Source organism: Notolepis coatsorum (assembly GCF_963971535.1).
Source record: "Notolepis coatsorum genome assembly, chromosome: 3".
Lineage (NCBI taxonomy): Eukaryota > Metazoa > Chordata > Actinopteri > Aulopiformes > Paralepididae > Notolepis > Notolepis coatsorum.
In genome coordinates this window covers 60,797,986-60,818,756 of record NC_140167.1, presented here as the reverse complement: position 1 = coordinate 60,818,756, position 20,771 = coordinate 60,797,986, and the positions used below count along the sequence as shown (strand labels likewise).

General features: G+C 44.5%; 1 protein-coding gene across 2 annotated transcripts in view; it reads left to right on the top strand.

Moving 5' to 3' along the window:
• mllt1a (MLLT1 super elongation complex subunit a) overlaps window positions 1–19,915 on the top strand; it is a 127,230-nt gene extending 107,315 nt beyond the window's left edge. For both annotated transcript variants that reach the window (XM_084310524.1, XM_084310523.1), the window contains exons 10-12: window positions 9,858–9,935; window positions 11,110–11,181; window positions 15,394–19,915. In XM_084310524.1, the coding sequence (XP_084166650.1) occupies window positions 9,858–9,935; window positions 11,110–11,181; window positions 15,394–15,522 (279 nt within the window). In that variant the 3' untranslated portion in view covers window positions 15,523–19,915. The remainder of the gene's footprint in view (window positions 1–9,857; window positions 9,936–11,109; window positions 11,182–15,393) is intronic.
• Window positions 19,916–20,771: the final 856 nt, after the last annotated feature.

The following is a 20,771-nucleotide window of genomic DNA, read 5'->3' as shown; positions in this document are numbered from 1 at the left end:
TCTCAGACCACAAGGGGATTTTCCTTACGGCAACCTTTGGCAGGCTCTCCGCAAGAGCTCCCAGATGGCGTTTTAATTCGACCTTGCTAAAGAACGATGACTTCTGTTCTGAGTTCAGGAGTAAACTAGCAGAATTTTTGCAGATCAACGTTGGCACAGTAGAAGACCCTAGGGTCCTGTGGAACGCATTGAAAGGATTCATCAGGGGTCATGTCACACTATTTGCCTCCAATTTGCGAAAATCCCGGTCAAAAAAGCTAGAAGGACTGGAATCATTATATGCGGACCTATACGCATCCTTGCAAACTGACTATAATGAACGACTAAACACACAACGTAAGATAGTCAAAAAAGAAATAAACTCCATACTTAAACAACAGTCTGAGTTTTTGATACATAGGACAAGACAAAATTACTATTTTCACGGCTCCAGACCTAGCCATCTATTGGCAATGAAAATACGCTCAAATGATCATTTCTCAGATATCCCCTCGATTAGGACGAGCCAGGGTGCAGTCACTACTGATTCGAAAAAGATCAATGACACTTTTAAAGAGTTTTACTCACAGTTATATAGCTCAGAGGGTAATCTGGATGACTCTAGATTTGAATCGTTCATCGGCGGGCTTGAGATACCCCACATCTCTGAGGAAGAGGCCAAGGAACTGGGGAGACCGATTACTCTCGTAGAATTGAGGGAGACTATTGTTGAAATGCAGAGGGGTAAGGCGCCAGGCTGGGATGGTATTCCACCCGAAGTGTATTTAGCTTTCTGGGACCAACTGGGTCCATTGATGCTCGATATGATCAATTACGCTATCGAACAAGGGGAGTTCTCAAGAGATGTCAATATGGCGTTGATTTCTTTACTTCTCAAAAAGGACAAAGATCCCAATGATTGTGGTAGCTATAGACCCTTGAGTCTTCTCGGGGCCGATTTAAAGGTGTTTGCCAAGGTGCTGGCCCGTCGCCTGCAGAGATTTATGCCTGTATTGGTACACTGCGACCAAACTGGTTTTATCCCGGGGCGTCTGGCTGCAGATAATCTTAGGAGGCTGTTGCATGTAATCGATAACAGTAAAGACAATACAACTCCATCCACAGTTCTGTCTTTGGATGCCATGAAGGCGTTTGACAGACTTGAGTGGTCATACCTGTGGAAGGTACTTGAGGTCATGGGTCTTGGAAAGAGTTTTATTCATATGATTAAAGTCCTGTATGCCTCGCCGTCTGCGATGATACTGACAGGCAAAAACTGTTCCACACTCTTTCCAGTCTCCAGATCTTCTAGACAGGGTTGCCCTCTGAGCCCGGGACTGTTCGCGCTTTCCCTCGAACCTTTGGCCCAATTTATTAGGCAATCGGAGGACATCGTCCCCATAATGGTCAACAATACTCCACACAAAATTGCTCTCTATGCGGATGACCTGCTGATTTTCATGGACGACCCCTCCCGGTCGGCCACAAAATTATTGAGGATAATCGACGACTTTGGTAAATTGTCAGGTTTTAAGATTAACTGGAACAAATCAGCCTGCCTACCTCTTAATGAACTGGCCAAGGCGGTACGACTACCAGCTGATATCCCCATAGTAGAACATTTTAAATACCTGGGCATAGAGATATTCCCCACGCTGAACCAAACTACTAAGTACAACTTCACGGGTACTTATGATAAAATACGCCAGGATCTAGACAGGTGGTCGTCCCTTCCTAACTCCTTACAAGCCCGGGCTTCCATAATCAAAATGAACATCCTGCCTAGGATAAATTTTATTAGCTCAATGCTCCCCCTGCCCCCTCCAATAGACCACTGGCGCAAGGTACAATCGATGGTATCTAAGTTTGTCTGGAATAACAAACGCCCGAGAATCAAAAGGGCTACTACTCAACGTAGGAAACAAGATGGGGGCCTCGCAATCCCTGATTTTAAACTTTATTTCTGGTCCTTTTCACTGAGACCTCTGATGTGCTGGCTAGACCCTGTAGAGGCTGTATCGTGGCGCTCCTTAGAAGCGGCGGCGGTGTCTCCGCTAAGATTGCAGGATGTAGTGTACTCCACTGTCTCTATTGCGAAATGCCGGCTGAGGTATGGACCGATCATAACTCACGTGATCCAAACGTGGCGTAATGTACAGAGGTCGTGTGGGGTTAAATGCCCTTGGCACCTGGACTCTCCAATTTTTAATAACCAGCAATTACTTGTTGGACACAAGCCGGTTAATATTCCTCAATGGCAAAGGAGGGGAGTGCATACTCTGGAGGATATTTATGATAAGAACGGCCTCCGTGCGTTTCAGGACTTAAGAGAATTTTATGATCTTCCCGGCGAGTCCTTCTTTCTTTACCTTCAACTAAGGTCAGCACTGAGGGCGCATGGCGTACCGTGGGCTCAAGCTTTGCAACCACACCCCTTCCTCAGGCTCATAGTGGACAGAACGACATCCAGAGGGTTTGTCTCAGACTTTTATACGCTCTTAATTCAATCCACGTATAAAAATTTATCATTGGATACAATCTGGCGTGTGGATATCCCGGAGTTGGACCCCGAGTTTGACTGGGATGATGTTTGGGCAAATGTGGCATTATCTTCCCGCAACCCCAATCACCAGCAAATTAATTTTAATTATATTCATAGGACCTATCTTACACCTAGGAAGCTATTTGCTATGGGACTGATAACCGACTCTCTGTGCACTTTGTGCTCTCAAAAGGCCACTGGCACTTATATGCATATGTATTGGGATTGCCCACCAGTGGCCCGTTTCTGGAGGTCAATAACGGACAAACTTTCAGATCTGTGTGGCTTAACTATCCCATTCACAGCTGTTACGCTACTCCTGAACGACATAACGACACTACCCGCGTCCGTACAACTGAAAAGGGTTGTCCTAGCGGGCGTCACAGCAGCGAAGAAGCTTATAGCAATGAGATGGAAGGAGCCTGAGAAGCTGACAATGATCAACTGGTCCCTAACTCTATTGGATGTGATTTATCTTGAGATATCCACGGCTCGGGTGATTGGGGTAGGGCAGGCTGGCATTGACCTGTGGTTCGCAGCAGCTGAGAAGGTAAAGACCGCCGTGTGCGGCTGAGCGGGGTTGGGGCGCTTGATCGGGGGGGTCCGGCGGTCTCTGGGGAGGGGGAGGAGGAAATGTCTTGTCTGTCTTGGTTTTTGTCTTGTCCTTCTTAACTTTGGCTGGGGGGATTTTAGGGGGGGTTGGTATTTAGCTATTCTGCGCTATATGTCAATTCACATGCCATCTCCCCAAGGGACTAATATTGGCAGACTGATTGACCTGTCAACCAACTTGGAAGAGGAATTTCTTTCTTCTTACACTTTACCGTCTGCGAGTTTGGCAGTCTTGAACATGTGTAAGGGACCTAGGCTATCTACAGTAAATCTGTGACAACACTCTCATAAACAATCTTCTAAGTCACTCCACTTTGTAAAGGTGGGGAAAGGTTGCCATGTCTTGAAGACCCCTTTTTGTTATTGAAGTAGCCACCTATATTTGATAGGTTGGACGCTGTTTCTTTTTCTTTTTGTCTTATAATTTATTATTCTGTATTATTATTGTTTGTTATTCTCCTGTGAAGTTATGTTTTTTGTTACTGTGGTTATTGTGTTGTCCTGTTTCATGTAATTAATAATAAAAAAAATTTGATCAAAAAAAAAAAAATCGATATATATATATAAATATTGGCGTTCAATGGTTGGCGATCAAACACTTGAATGGCGCAGATTGAGTTAAGAGGTTGAGCGGAGTGTGCTAATTTATCCTAACGGGTGTCTGTGATCCTTGCTTTCACTAAAACATATAGCCTCATCATAATTGCAACTGTTTTCCATGTATTAGTCAAATAAATAGGGAAACAAAATCCAATTTGTTACATTTATTGAACATAGAAGGGGGGGGAAACCAATCGGTAGTTTGAATCAGTGCAGTTGGAATAAACAAAACCATGAGCTATAGTCTAGTGTTGTCACGATACCAAAATGTCGACTTCGATACCAATGCCAGCCTAAGTATCACGATACCGATTCTGAAACAATACCACGGCAAAAAACCTAAAATATCAGGAAAGGCAATGGAAAATATTATTAGATGACAGAACATCGGAAATTCTTTATAAAATGATTTACCGTTCATCACTGCATACAACTTGGTTTAATCCAAACGTCCATTCAGAAATGTTATATTATGAAATAAGACATTCGGGATGTCTTGACTATTTTCCCTATGCTCAGTCGACACTGTTGACATGCCCACTACGCAAAACGTGCACTCTCTCTCTCTCACACACACACACACACTGGTGCGGCGCAGGACACACATCCACTCATCTCGTAGAAAATACAGCATCAGGCTATTATTCAAAAAGTATCTATACTAATAAAATGGAGTATTGAACCGTTTTTAATAGCTGGGTATCGTGATACTTTTCTAGTATCTGTGTATCGTGCAACGCTACTATAGTCCAATACCTACGGAATTTAGAACAGTGGAATATTCAAATGACCGTGCCCCGTCCCTAGTTCTCAACCAGTTCTTGGTACAGTGGGAAAGATATCCTTCACCTACCAAGAACATGCACTTCCTGGATAGATGGAGGTGAAAGTGAGTTGAGCCCAGCTCGTGTGTCGTTGTCGACCACTGTGGAACAGAATGTAATCTCGCTGCCAACATCTCGGGGAAACCCAGCCTGTGAATCCAAACATTACGAAACGACGTACAACAATATGGTCCAAGTCAGACAGATGCACGTGACTCACGTTTCCTAATCGCTTCCAATGCTTTTATTGGCAGGAGTCCCGCTCAAACCAACATGAGTGTTTCTGACAACAATACAGGCACAGACATTCACTTTAGACTGGGGGTGTGCCGATGATACAGTGTCAGATGTGGGTCAGATACCAGGCTAAACAGGGTTTCTGTAGCAGAGAGTTTCCCCTGGTACTTAGTTCCAATATCAAGAGCCACGTGAAACCAAAGCGACTTCACTCCTAAAGTCTGTATAGGTGATACCTGTGATACACTATGATCCCTGTGATAAACTATGATCCATTCCCTGTGATACTGTGATCCCTGTGATACTGTGATCCCTGTGACACTGTGATCCCTGTGATCCTGTTATTACTGTGATACTGTGATCCACTGTGATACTATGATTGATCCCTGTGATACAAGAGTCAAGAGTCACTTTATTGTCCCATCAGCTGGGAAATTTGTCTTGGGCTTACACCCACTGCAGCCACAGACACATACATACACACACGACACAGCACAACTGACTCCAAACAATACACAATATAAAAGATACAGTAAAGTAACACAAAATTAGAATAGTATACACAAATAATATAATATTAATATTATAATATTATAGTATACATGATAATATAGCAACCAAATATCCGTTCGATAGTTGCTATGATACTGTGATCCCTGTGACACTGTGATCCACTGTGATACTATGATCCCTGTGATACTGTGATCCCTGTGACACTGTGATCCACTGTGATACTATGATCCCTGTGATACTGTGATCCCTGTGACACTGATACTGTCATCCCTGTGATACTGTGATCCACTGTGATACTATGATCCCTGTGATACTGTGATCCCTGTGACACTGATACTGTCATCCCTGTGATACACTGCCAGCTGAAGCTTTTCAGTTAAATTAAGTTGAACCTTTATTAATAATAATAATTCATTTTGATCAGGAACCCGAAGTCGCTGAATTAATCCCCTTGGGGTAATTTGTCCTCTGCATTTGACCCATCCATACTATTTAGGAGTAGTGGGGCAGTCGCATACTTAGCATGCATGCAGTGTTAATTTTGTCAGCTATTTTAGTTTTAGTCTTAGTCATGTGTCAAATGCTCCTTTTTCGTTTTTATCATATTTAGTCACCTTCATTTATTTTTTCGTTTAGTCAGTTTTAGTCAACTAAAGGTCTGAGCATTTAGTCTTCGTTTAGTCTCGATTTAGTCTTTTTGTAGTAATGCTTTACTGTGAAAGTAACTACGTAGTTACTTAAAAAAAGAAAATCAATTGCTCCCATTAACACTTTCAGAGCCTAAACTTAATCTTGATTTACCGCTTGAATGCCCACCATCCACTTCAATGTTAGCATTAATAATCTATGTTTTAAATTATGGCTATGTGTCTAATCTGCCCGTCGCTTATCAATGACTCGTTTTCCAGTCAACATTGTCGAAGCGGATTGTTTTTTTATCGGTTCATTTTCGTTTTATAGCATTTTGAAAAGCCCTCGTTTTCAAGGAAAATATAAATATTCCATGATAATCGCCCTTTACCGGAATATTCTAGAATACACAAAAACGTCATTTTTCGGCTTATTTATGAATCGTTTTCAAATAAACGCTAGATTATCGATAGTATGTGTACGTATGCATGCTATATAGGCGATCTGAAAAATCGATTCTCTGATTTCCTCAAAGCGATCGCCCACACACACACACACACACACACACACATAGGGCGAACGCTGAGATCTCAGCGAATACAACTCTGATTATCCCAAGACTTGTAAAATAGATTCCTTACCTCAGATCAGATGTTCTCCAAAAAGATCATTCCAATTCCTGATCGCCATTCCAAAAATCGATCGCTTTTATTGATCCAACGCTACATACTGTACATATGTATTCCACGCTGTTCTGAGGCTCCACAATGAATCAGATCGGCTCGGGTTACATGCCTGAGAAAATGTGGATTCCGGAATTTTCTTTTCTCATCCATTTTCATTGAGTCCATTCCAAAAGGGTGCATTACCATCTGGGAGACGATAGGGGCGGTTTTTTCACATCTGAGCTCCTACAGGGGCTGCATACCAACGGGAGACTCGGTTGATGAAATATGAATTCAGATCGCTAATAAAAATATAAAACGATAATTGTCGTCGTGGGCATTCAGGCATTGTGCTGATAAAACATCTTATCACGTTTTGGGCATTGAAAGTGTTAATGCCCTTACAGATTCTTACAGTCAAAATCTGTTGATCAGCTTGACAGTTTCCATTAATTTGCATTCACATCACTGAACTCTGCAAAGCAATGTGGTCTATACAAACACAAACCTGACACAAACACAAAGATATGTTGTCCCGACGTAATAAGAAATGTGGCGTGCCGAATCAGGTGGTTAGATTGTATTGCCGTGCGTGTAGCTCGGGGAGCGTGCACGTTTTAGGTTTGACCCGCGTGTACGTTTTGGGTTGAAGAGAAAAAGTGCACGCCTAGGTTGAAGGAACGGCCTTGATGTCGGAGCGTTTCATTATAAGCATCTTGCAACGTTGGTTAAGATATCAATCGTGCATTGCAACGTTAGTTAGGATATTAATTGTGCATGAAAGGACTATATCGTTTGATTTAGGAGTAAAGCAAAGTTAACGGCAACTGGTTTTGCAACTGGGAGCCAAGTCATGCTTTTAAATTAGTATTGATGAGATGCCCTTACAGATTCTTACAGTCAAAATCTGTTGATCAACTTGACAGTTTCCATTCATTTCTATTCACATCACTGAACTCACCCAATGTCTGCGGTGGTCGAGATGTAGTCCAGCCCCTCAAACCCTTCATTCTTTAGCTCATTTCCATTTTTGTATATTCTCTCTCCAAGTAGTTGGAAAAAGTTTTCTGTCCCATTTGCCGTGTGCCGCCTGGACATGGTATCATGCTAAGTGCTAACTAGATGCCTGAAAGCGAGTGGCTTCGGATGAGTCCGGTTGCTGTTTTGGGCCGTAGATGGGATCTTTGAGCCAAGACACAATTTACATTTAACTAAAACGTTCTTTTCTTTGTGCTCGACAAAAGAGAAATAGTGAGAATATCCATGTGTAAAAACTCGACCTATAGTCGGTGTGAGCACTATACATAACGCGAGTGGGGAAATGAATCAAATCGGCGCTTGCGCTACACAGGAAACAGAAATGCTTCACTAATAATAACATGAATTATTCTAAAAGTTATAATTATTTTGTCTCGTGGGGCGGCTATGTGGCGTAGTGGGCAAGGCGCTCGCCACGAAATGCTGGAGACGCTGGGCTCGTCAGTTCGAGCCCAGCGCTCCACATTTGCTTTCAGTTTAGCTGGTCGTCCGTACTAATACACATTGGCCGTATTAGGGGGTGGGAAACTGATGGGTGGGGATCGGGCGTTGTGGACAGCGACTCCTACAGGTCGGTTGGTGCGCCTGCGCAGTAGAATCAGGAAGTGTCGGGGGCAGCGTGAGCCTCCCACGCGTTACTCCTCGCCACTGAGAGATCGAGCTGCGCAGGTGAAAAGATGCGACTGCTGTTACCTCAAGTACCGGAGGGGACTTGTGCTATGTATGACTTAGTCCACATTGCAGCCGGCTTGTGGGAGGCAAGAAACGGCGTCCGTGACAGGGGAGGGTTGAATTGGATGATACGAAATTGGGATGGAAGAAAATATAGAAAATGGGAGAAAAAGTGGATAAAAAAAAAATTATTTTGTCTCGTCTTAAAATTAAGAGATTTCGGCTAGATTTAATTTTGTAAACTACATTTTGTGTCGTCGTTTGTAGTCAACGATATTGCATAAAGTATTTAGTCATGTTAGTGTCACAAGATCTACATTAACGTGACGTCACGTCTCATTTGTCGTCAAGGGGAAAAGCTTCGTTGACGACTATTTAGTCATCATTTTCGTTGACAAAATTAACACTGCATGCATGTCTTTTGGTGTTTGAGGTTTAACCTGCATATCAGCCGTCTTCATTCTTAGTGGTGTCCCAGATCCTTGCGTGCTTTTGCCCGACCATCAACAATGACCCATCAGTGACGACGACCGCTGTAGGAGAGAGTGGTAGGGTGTCCACTGCGTTCAGTAGAACTGGGTGTTGGCACTGATTATACCAGATTCTATTTGATTTAAATTCACAAGGTCCTGATTCAATTTAATTTCAATTGAATTAGATATTGATGCAATTCGCCTTGATGGAGCTGGTTACAGGTTCCAGCCCCTGCCATTGTTGTCAAGTTATTGTGGAGGAAATTAGCCGGAACCAAGGATATACTCAGTCAGATTTATTAACTCAAGTATCGGTGGGGGGGGGGGGGGGGGGGGGATTTGTTATGGCGGACGACCATACAGGCCTTGTATGCCCAATAGAGCTCCTGATAACCAGTGTTGGACACATTTTATACACATGATAGAAGGGGCGTGGTACGGTGCTGTAGGTACATACACTGTGAGGTGTGAAGACATCTGGCTTCGTGAGGGGGGAAATGTTTGGGGTCTAGGTGTTAGCTTTGGGGAATATGGAAGGAAGGATGGGGGTGATGAATACAATAGGGTTTATACATGAACTCAGGATATGTAATTACATCAAAGAGAGAGATCTCTTGGTTTTATCATCAAAGAGAGGGGATTTATCTCCCACAATATAATGTGATATTATTTTCCTCAGTAGTTGAATAGAACCTAGAGACACCTGCAGGATAGGAGGCGTGCTAGAAATAACATTTAGCCATTTTAACCATCGATTAAAATGATATTAAACCATTCAATATCTATTTTATTTTTTTATATATATTTTTCCCTGGCCCTAGCGTTCATAATCCAAATATTAGACTATATTCCTTGAAAATATGGGGGTATTGTTTACAGAATACTGTATTTATATTCTCATGATGGACAATAAGACAAAACATTTTGGGAGACACAGAATATATGACAAGTCATACATTTAGACTACCACACTGCCTCTCCGTTAGACTTCCTCTGTGTGCGTTTCTCTTGATTCCTCTTTGTTTATTTCTCTCTCTCTTCTCTTTTCTATGATCTGTCCATCTGTGTGCAGGTATCGGGCAGAAAGAGTCCCGATCCCTCGTTCCGTTCTGAGAAGGTGTTGAGGAAGGGATACGACAAGGTAGGAAGGGTAAATCAAACAACTTTTTTATCTTTTCACACAAACACAAACAATGTCAAATCCATTCAGTCTTCAGACCTGCCGGTGCCCCACCTGGACCCATTTTGCATAGCAGGCGTGCATCCTGACAAGTACACCAGGTATGAGTTGTTACTTAAATATGCAAAAGAAAAGCCAGTTGTCTTTTTTGAGGTTGTCATTTGAGGTACATTACATTAACCCTTTCACTACCACACTACAAAAGGGTTAACCGTCTGTAGTGTGGTAGTGAAAGGTTAACCTTTTGTAGTGTGGTAGTGAAAGGGTTAAGGGGTGATTATTTTATTTTATTTTTTGGCTATTAGCTCTGCCTAACCTTTTTACCTTTTAGGCGACGTATTGCTTTGAACTATTTATTCTGTAGGTTATAGCAATACAAATGATTTTAGTCTGACACGTTTATAACCTAAGCACTCATCTGTTACAGATATCCCGCTGTTACAGATTAACCATCTTTATAGCTTATCATGAATATACTGGGTAACATATGTAACTGGAGATCTTCATGCTATCTTACTGGCAAAGGGGGTAGATTTTGCTGCAAAGTTGAGATGTTTTGATAGGAGGAAAATACCATGGGCATGGGTGTTTGTCAAAGGGGTCCCTTGACTTCTCACCTCAAGATATCTGATTGAAAATGGGCTCAAAGGACCCACACAGGACTCGGGGGATCCGGGATGGTGTGAACCTTCATGTGCGTTACACCCTCCCAGTAAAACTCTCTGCCCAGAGAGAGATCTCGGTCTCATGGTGTTTACCTGTATAGATAAAGGAGCATGACTGTTTAAGACAGCTTAATCCATGTCCATGAAACCAATTTATAGAAAGAGTAGTATCGCTCCTGCATCATTAGTTAATCTATGATCCCAATCTCTAATCTGATGGGGATTAATATTAACCATAATCTCCTTTATTTTTTATTCACCCTCTGTTCCTCCTCGGCCACCTCTCTCTCTCTCTCCCTCCCCCTCTCTCTCCCCTCCCTCTCTCTCCCTCCTCTGTTACTGCTTTCTCTCCTGTTCCTCTCTGTCTCTCTCTCTCTCCCCCTGCTCTCTCTCCTGTCTCTCTCTGTCTCTCTCTCTCTCTCTCTCTCTCTCCCTGCTATCTCTCTATCTCTCTCTCTCTCTCTCTCTCTACCATCCAGGCCTACACAGAGGAACTGGTGGACCTCCATCGTAGACTGATGGCTTTGAGGGAACGCAACGTCCTACAACAGGTGTGTGTCCCTATTCACACTGTCTATCTACATTACAATATCTATAGTATTTATCTATCTACAGGGGTGGCCAACCCGCGGCTTGCAAGCCGCATGCAGCTATTTGCCCGCCAATGTGTGGCTCCTCCCTCCACTTAAAAAAGAAAAAGAAAGAAATGTTATTGTTTATTTTTATTTTTATTCTTTTTCATTCCATAAGACGTAGAATAAACATTTACAGACTTTTTTTTTTTAAATGGTTAATTTGCATGTTCTTGGTATCTGAGTCTAGGGACATCTATGGATCTTAAATTGTAATGAACCAAAGGAGAATATCAATTCAATTATATATATATATATATATTTTTTATCTTTGACTGTGAATAACACCATGCTCAAATTTACCAGACCTGAAAAATCTAAGCAAATTAATAAAGGGAAGATGATTAAACAGAAGGTTTTGTAGATACAGTACTGACTTCTGCCATCCGGACACATGCAATTTGAAATATGATTATAGAATATCAGGCCTGTAAATTACCTATTATGGCCAAGTCGCACATCTATGGATCAGGCCAAATCTCCCCTTTCCAATGGCAGAATTCAACCTGGATTTAGTATCACCAGGCGTGATTCACAAGTACAGTTCGTTTTTTATAATGTACATTTCTCCAACATTTTTCATCAGATTGCAACGTGTTTTTTTGCTAGACGTTCACAGAAAGGTAGAGAAACTAACTGTGTTCTGTATTATGGCAATAACGTTCAGGTTTGTGGGAGATAATCCAGAAAAATAAAAGAAATAAAAAAGTTAATCCAGAAGTCAAATGATTGACGGGGGCTGGTGTGAGCTGGGTAGGGTAGTTTTTCGAAATTCGAAAGTCCATCAAAAGCCCTGGGTCTCTTCCTTCAAAAGACTAGACTGACAAACTGGAGACACAAATGGCACAAAACGACACAAGAGGATTATGGCAGGGACTGAAGACAATAACTGACTACAAAGTCAGCGCCCCCTCAATGGGGAGCGACGACGCCTCCCTCGCGGACAAGCTCAACTCCTTCTACGCCCGGTTTGGTGTAGACAGTGGCGCTGCTGGCTCTCCGGCTAGTGACGTCACTGGCGCGCTGGCTGTTGTGGAGGGGGGGGGGCGGCAACCGCGGGGGGGCTCTCTCGTTGTCGGAACACAGTGTGAGAAGAGCATTTATGCAGGTGAACACCAGGAAGGCTGCTGGCCCAGATGGTATAACAGGACGCATACTTAAGTCCTGTGCCAACCAGCTGGCCCCGGTGTTCACCGCCATATTTAATCAATCCCTGGCGGAGTCAGTGGTCCCTGCCTGCTTCAAGATGTCTACCATCATCCCTGTACCGAAGAAACCCTCCCCAACATGTCCAAATGACTACAGACCGGTGGCACTCACCTCTGTGGTCATGAAATGTTTCGAGAGGCTGGTCAAGGACCACATTTGTGCCTCCCTCCCCAGTGATATGGACCCTATGCAATTTGCATACAGGACAAACGGGTCCACTGACGACGCGGTCTCCCAGGTACTGCACAGCACCCTCTCTCACCTTGACTGTCAGAAGGGGGGCTATGTGAGACTGTTGTTCATTGACTACAGCTCAGCGTTCAACACCATAGTCCCCACCAGACTGGTGGACAAGCTGATCGAGCTGGGTCTGAGCTCCGCCCTGAGCGCCTGGGTACTGGACTTTCTGAGTGAAAGACCCCAGGCGGTCAGGGTGGGGGGTCAGACCTCCAACACCATCACCCTGAGCATCGGGTCCCCCCAGGGCTGTGTTCTGAGCCCCCTGCTGTACTCACTCTACACACACGATTGTGTGGCCAAGTTCAGCTCCAACTCCATAGTGAAGTTCGCAGACGACACGGTGGTGGTGGGGCTGATCTCGGACAACGACGAGAAGGCCTACCGGGAGGAGGTTGAGGTACTGGAACGCTGGTGCCAGGACAACAGCCTGCTCCTGAACATTGGTAAAACCAAGGAGCTGATCGTGGATTATAGGAGAGGACAGCAGGAGACACACACACCACTGATGATTAACGGGGCTACCGTGGACAGTGTGAGCAGCTTTAAGTACCTGGGGGTCCACATCTCAGAGGATCTGACATGGTCAACACACATAGACACAGTAGTAAAGAAGGCGAAACAGCGCCTCTACCACCTGAGACAGTTAAGGAAGTTCAGAGTATCGGGGAAGATACTCCAGTCCTTCTACTCAGGAGCTGTAGAGAGCATCTTGACCGGAAACATCACTGCCTGGTATGGAAACAGCACGGCACAGGACAAGAAGGCCCTACAGAGAGTGGTGCGCTCAGCCGAGCGTACCACGGGTATTGCACTACCTCCCCTGCAGGTTCTATACAACAAGAGGTGCAAATCCAGAGCCTGCAGAATAATGAAAGACCCCCACCACCTCAATAACAGCCTGTTTCAGCTGCTGAGGTCAGGCAGACGCCTGCGAACCCCAGCTACTAGGACAGAGAGGCTTAGGCTCAGCTTCTTCCCCCAGGCCATCAGAGTCTTGAACAATGAACATTGAGTACCACAGAACACATAAGCACACATGAGCACACACACGACACGCACGATGTGCACGCTCACACACTAGCAGCCACTTTGACACTTTAACATGAGCGGGCACACACTCATGCCACACACACCCACACTTAGCATGTCCTATATACTCTGTAAATAACTATGTACAAATGCCGAGATGTCACACCATGTTGCCTGTTACCTGTTATTGCACAATGTTTTTTGTATTGGATTCTATTATATGTTGTACCACTGTATTGCACATCGTTGCGGGCAAGACCACCCGCATTTCATTGTATACTCCTATGCCGTGACAAATAAAACTCTTGACTTGACTTGACTTGACTTGACTTGACTTGACTTGACTTGACTTGACTTGACTTGACTTGACTTGACTTGACTTGACTTGACTTGACTTGACTTGACTTGACTTGACTTGACTAGACTCACTTTTGGCTGCGCCACTTCCTCCCGTCAATATGCGCCGGTTTCCGACTCACTAATAGCAGTTACAATCATTGGTAAACACACGTAATGCTGAAAATATACACTTTGACTGCTGTTTTGACAGGGTTAGGGTCTTTACTCTTGGCTACATTTGAAAAGAAAACGCAACATTAATTCATACATTCTGTAGAGATGGATTTATGGCCTGATGTCATTTGCGGTCCAGTACCGGACCGCTCGGGCTTAAGAGGTTAACCCTGTGAGGCCCAAATAAAAAAGACATTAGCAACATCAGAGGCCAGAGGGTGGGACCTATAAACGCATGAAGGGTGCTGTGACTGAAAAAAAGGTTGAGAAACGCTGGTATATATGGTGTGGCTCTTTGTGGTACCACAGTAATTTTTGTGGCTCTTAGTCTCTGACTGATCTACACTCTATCTACATTATATCTATCTATACTCTATATATCCACACTATATATACTCTATCCATCTACACCATCTATCTACATTTTATCTATCTATACTATATCTATCTACAGTACACTAGTATCTACACTCTTATCTGCTTATCTGTCTATACTCGATCTACACTCAACAGGATGTTTGATAGATTACATGGTTCAACCATTTCCAACCCTAATCAATTAGTATCATTTTCTGTAGACACCGTTAAAAAACACTGCATGAAAAACACAAGTTTCCAAGCTGTTTCACACCAGCCTGCTGTAAATATGCAGTGTGAAACATGCAACAAACCAAAGGTAATACCATCCTGTGGAATGAATATGTAACATTAAAAACCCCTATCCGATGACCCCAGCAGTCACACAGTTGTAGAAACATTGAGTTTTAATATTGCAGCATGTGTCTGTTCTCTCTCTCCTCTGTTCTCTCTCTCCTGATTGTGTCTTGTATATTTCCCTGTCTTTCTCCACTATGCGCTTTATAATGAAGCAGAAATGTATTTTTTTATACTATATTTATATATAAAGATAAAAGATTAAAAACAACCAGAGGTAGATTTGCTGAGCATGTGCTCTTCTTCAGCAACCAATCACAATCACACGGCTCCTGCTCACACTCACACCTGATACAGATACAAGAGACGCCTCTGGAGCCACAACCACCCCCGGTGGCCTGGGACCCTGTCTTTAAATAAATAAATACATAGAGAATAATGAATGAACAAGGATAATGAATCGCGTTCTCTCTCCTCCGCCCTCAGATCGTGAACCTGATCGAGGAGACGGGTCACTTCAACGTGACCAACACCACCTTCGACTTTGACCTCTTCTCCCTGGACGAGTCCACCGTCCGCAAACTACAGAGCTACCTGGAGGCCACTGCCACGTGACAGGAAGTCACGGCCTCCTCCCCGGCCCCCCTGGACCTCCATCAAATGGGGGAGGGGGAGGAGCTATGGCCATTGCGGCCGTATTGCAGAACTTGACTGAACCATAGAACAACTACAACAGCAACACGTACATACGTACACTGACTCATCACATCCACATAAAGACACACACACACACGCGCGCGCGCGCCTTCACCTGGAGGGGATTAGTGGAGGACTGAAGGAGGAGGGGAGGAGGTGCAGAAAGGAGCCACGGCAGCAGGAAGAGGAGAGGCGGGATGCATACCATTACTGTCTTCTTGATCTTGACTGGAGGATATGAACACCACCCGTCTGTCTGTCTGTAGGTCAGGGTCCCTCTGAGGAGTCTGTGGTGTGCAGCACTTTGGAATGCATTCGCTCTCCTCCTCCTCCTCCCATGCCCTCCTGCACTCTCCTCACAGCTCAAGCCCTTTGCTAACCCAATACTTCCCTCCGCCTCCTCCTCCCCACCCCACCCCCACTCTCACACTCCCTGAGTCGACAGAACACTCCACTTCCCCTCCCCCACCACCTCTTCCTCCTCCTCTTCTCAGCTGGAGCTCATTTCTCTGTCTGCGTATTCCTGAGCTCTGTGCACGTGTGCGAGAATGTGTGTGTGCGTGCGTGTCTTGTGTGTGTTTGAGCATTGTGGAGGCTTAACAGGAGATGATGTCTTTGTGGTTTGTGATTTATTTTTATTTTCTTTTTTTGGTCAGTGTTCCTGTAACCAGAGCACAAGCAGCAATCCTATAGTTTTAACCCTTAATACACTTTCACATAGACACACACGCAGAAACACACACACACCTCCTAGGTCCTTACAGTTGTGCTGTATGTGGAGGCGCTGAGACGTGTCTGGTGTGGTGTTTGTTGAACACATCCTCTGTTTAATTCCCCTCTCCTTCCTCGGCCCTCACAAAGCTGAGCCTTGCCCCCCCCACACTCCTATTGAACCCCTCTTCCTCCTCCTCCTCTTCCTCTCTTCTCATACCCTGCTTGCATGAAAGGGCTCAACTGCTCTGGGCCATAGCAGTGGAGGGTCACTCCTCAGTTGCCTTCTAGCAGTAGTGGGACACACACACACACAAAACAAAAAAAAGTGAAAAAGTAGCCATATTTGTTGTCTCCCAGAAATAACACAGAAAAAAATAGGGGCCACTTTTTTTTTCTTTTTTGTATGGATATATTTCGCCCCTGGTTTAGATAAACCTATACAAGCTATGAATGTATTTATTGCTTTTAATTTTTCTAGGGGCCAGTGGCGATGAACTCCTACGACCCTCTTAGTGCCTTTCTGCATCTTCGTGCAGAGTGAGAGGAGGGGGGAGGGGGCCATGCCCAATGAGGAGATCTGGAAATCCAGTTTTTGTCTCAAAAAGAAAAAAAGCCTCTTTCTTTTGAACGTCCCCGGCTGAACGTCTCTGCGGATCGCTGGCTCGAGTGACACCGTGACATTAATGTTCTTGCCGGCTGCAGTACTTTGTCACAGTGTCTGTTTCTGCGTTAGAATGCTACCTATCCGTTGTCAAGGTAACCCGAAGGATAAATGAAGACGCTGTTAACTGGAGTTGGGTTTGTTTCACTGTTGCATGTCTCTGGTGGCTTCGTAAGCCCACATTACAACGAGGTGGCGATAGAAGTCGGTGCCTTGTGAAATATAACCGTTTTAAAATTTGAAATGTCAAGTTGACCCTTGACCCTTACTGATCTTCCAGAGATCCTTGTGTGAATTTTTCTTATCCACAGTAATCATGTTGATGTTTGTTGATTTTTTTTAAATCAGGGTTTCCCAGAGTCACAGTTTTGGCAAAGCAATGTTTTTTAGACTGCCTTGTTGATTTTAAATTGACTACCGTTACCAGTCACCTGCTGTTCCAGAACTGAGTTGTGATATTTCTCAGTCTGTACTCTTTGGTCCGTGGACAGGCACAGGGTTGCCAGGTCAGGGCTCGCTCTTCCAGCCTTCCAGGTGGGCAAAAATACATTTGAAAGTGGTCTGAAATATTTGAACTAATGGACTGCTTGATACTATCTTCCTGGTCATCTGAACAGCCTCAGTATCAGAAATATACCGTATAGGAGAATTTACACAGGTGTGAAATGTGGGTTTTCACCATGGAAATTACACCTATGATGGCTGCCATAGAATCTGGCATAGCGTTGTCATGGAAATCGGGTGGGTTTCGTGCGTAAGGACTCAAGAAAGTTAACGCGTCACCATGGCAAAGGAAGGAACGTTATGATGAACGTTCTAATGCTAAGTCTCAAGGGCCGGCCACAGCGATCCATGGTGTGTCGGACAGGGGCTGTTGACGCATCCGTCTCTGCCTGATTTGTATCCATTTTGACTAACAGAAATGTTTGGAGAGGATGAGCTCCATGGACCGATACCTCGCCGTCCGCTTCATAAGCCGTCGTCTCTGCAAACACATTACGTTCGCTAGGTTCTGATTTATTAAGAACAAACCAATGGACCTGTGATCATTTATATAGTGCTTTTTACAATATAGGGTGGAAATTGCCTCCTTCACCACCACTATGTAGCACCCAACCTTGGGCCCAATGGCTGCCATACACTGGCACCAAGCATACATCACACTACTACACAATGGCTGAACAGGGATTGATACCAGCTGATTAGTTGGCCTTGATGTCAGAGACCTGATTGGGAATTTGGCCGGGAACCCTACTCTTTGCGATATACTGGGTTCTTAAGTCGGTTTAACGTCTCATCCGAAGGACGGCACTCGCAGCTGTACGGTAAGGACAGGACACCGTAACGGGCATTGTTACTGCCCAGTCCAGAGGGCAGATAGCATTATTATATTCCTGTGTAAACGCTGCCGTAGTATGAAGAACAAGCTTAGCACGGCCGCATTAAAGCTGCAGTATGGAACTTTTACACCCGTTACTTTTAAGCCCTCGCCAATCGATGCCGATTAATCACCTGCAGGGGACTGTATTTCTCAGTATACCGGAGTAGTGTCTGTGTAGACATTCCCGCGCTGGCGCACCGGTAGCGATGTTTCACGTCAACCAGCAACGATTGGTTAGTTTGCCAGAAGAGCGGAGGAGAAGAGGGGAACAACCGTAGCAATGAAGCGAAATGGTGGAAAAAATTTAAGAAGGGTCCAAGAACGGTTTCTAGAGTGGTTGCTCCAGATACAAAAAAAATAGAGACTTTTTTCAGAGGAAGGAATAAAGTAAAAAATTCAAAAGAAGGCGTCTGACAGCGGGGGACGACTGTTTGTGTAATTACTCTCACTGCCAGTAGTTGGGAGACAAACGGTTCTGCACTGTAGCTTTAAGTATGTCTGGCCCATTAATGATGCCACTCAGTTCTCCTAATCTACCCCACAATGCAAAGAATATAACTCAACCTATTTTGCTGTTAGCTAGGGTCAGTGCTAACATTAGCTTTCAAAAATGAGTGCTAATGTCCGCTACCAAATGTTGCGGCTAACGCTAGCTATCGTTAATCGAAGACCATCTTTCATGAACAGTTGACATAGCAGCTCTTGTGTTTAGTAGTAAATGTCTGTGCTAATGCTTGCTAACAGCCTAAGTGGATGCTAGACGCTTTGCATTGTGGGACAGATGGACCATTTTTGATTACTTCAAACACGGGTGGTAGCCATACTGAATATTAAGTTGAAACGGCCCTAAATGTTGGAAATGTAGTTTGCGAAATAAGCTAAAAACATGCACTCCTTGTGTTATTTGAGACTCTCCCAGGCAGGTGTGTTGGTTCCTGTGGCCCCTTTTTAGCCTTCAAACACATCCACCCACTGTGGTCCAATGTTCAGCCTTCGACGAGTGATTCCCTCCCTGCCTCGCCCGCCCCCACCCCCTCCTCTTCCTCCCTTAATTCTCTCCATCTTCTTCCTTGCCGACAGTGTATTTATTCTGATGTTTTGATAGCTTTAATACTTCAGTGTCTGTTCTGTTGCCTGTCTGACTCTATGTCCTTACACACACGCATACACATACACACCCTATCTGCCCTTAACTGTCAATCTTCTGTGAGCAAGCACACAGCATCAAGGACTCTGAATGAATGTGTGTTCCAGGTTTTCAAAGAATGATAAAAGAAAACGACCTGAACCTGCCGCCTTATAATGTCCCTCTCAGCGCCCACTCGCTCACCCCCCCCCACACCCCCCTCCCAGTTCATGTAGGTGTGCCTATGTCAATACAACAAGTCCCTGCCTGTGATAACCGAGAATGAACTTTGCAACTGTGCGAGCGTGTGTGCATCAAGGTTTGTGTGCGCGTTTGTGTGCGTGTCAGTGAGGGGGGGGTGGTCGAGGGACGTTTCTGTTCCTTCTGTGTGTGTGTGAACTTTTGACCTTCAAGTCCTAGTTCATGAACTGTGACCTTTGGCCAGGCACTTGGTTTGGTCTCTTGTGTGGTGGAGTTGGGTCACAGGGGGAGGGAGGGAGGGGGGGGGGGGGGGGGGTAGAAACCCCCACTGTCGAGCCACAGTCGATGTTTATTTATGGACTTCTGCACTTTTGGCTGTGGTGACTTATTCAGTACTTAAGTAATTATCTAAACTGTATTTTTAAGAATTTTATACAATATTTACATGCAATACGATATGAATTGATTTTAAAAATTTCTTTTGCCAATTCTTTTTTTCTTTTTTCTTATTTAATTGTTTTTATTTGTATTTTCGGCATGTCTTGTCATTATTATTGGTAACAAAAAACATGCCCGTTAAATCTGTTGATACTTTTTAGGCCTAGGGTTGTCTCACGGGGAGGAAGGTCCCTGAATGTTTGTTATTGTGTATCATAGTTGTGATGACAGTTGGACATCATGGAACAGCTGTGGGGTGGGGGGTGGGGGTTGTTTGAAAGAGCTAATCATGTTGATATCATCATTTGACCAGAATATGTACATTAGTGTTTTCCCTATCATGGAATTTCTGCCACTCCACCTAATTTGAATTTCCATATCTCTTGGTTTCAATTGACCATATTCAAAACGGCGGCCATTTCGCTCTTTCATGTCACGCTCAGGTTGGGATTCCTTTTCCACCCTGTCTCCCCCTCACCCCCCCCCCCCCCCCCCCCCCCCAGGATGACAGGAGAGTAAAACGGCCGCCCGTGTGGAGAGTTTGTTTCACGGGGTTTTAAAATGCTGTTTTTAAGAGGCCTTCTTAGCCGGCCAGGAAACACTGCAGGTGGACGTGGCATTGAACAGGCGGGACGGCTGCCACTCCT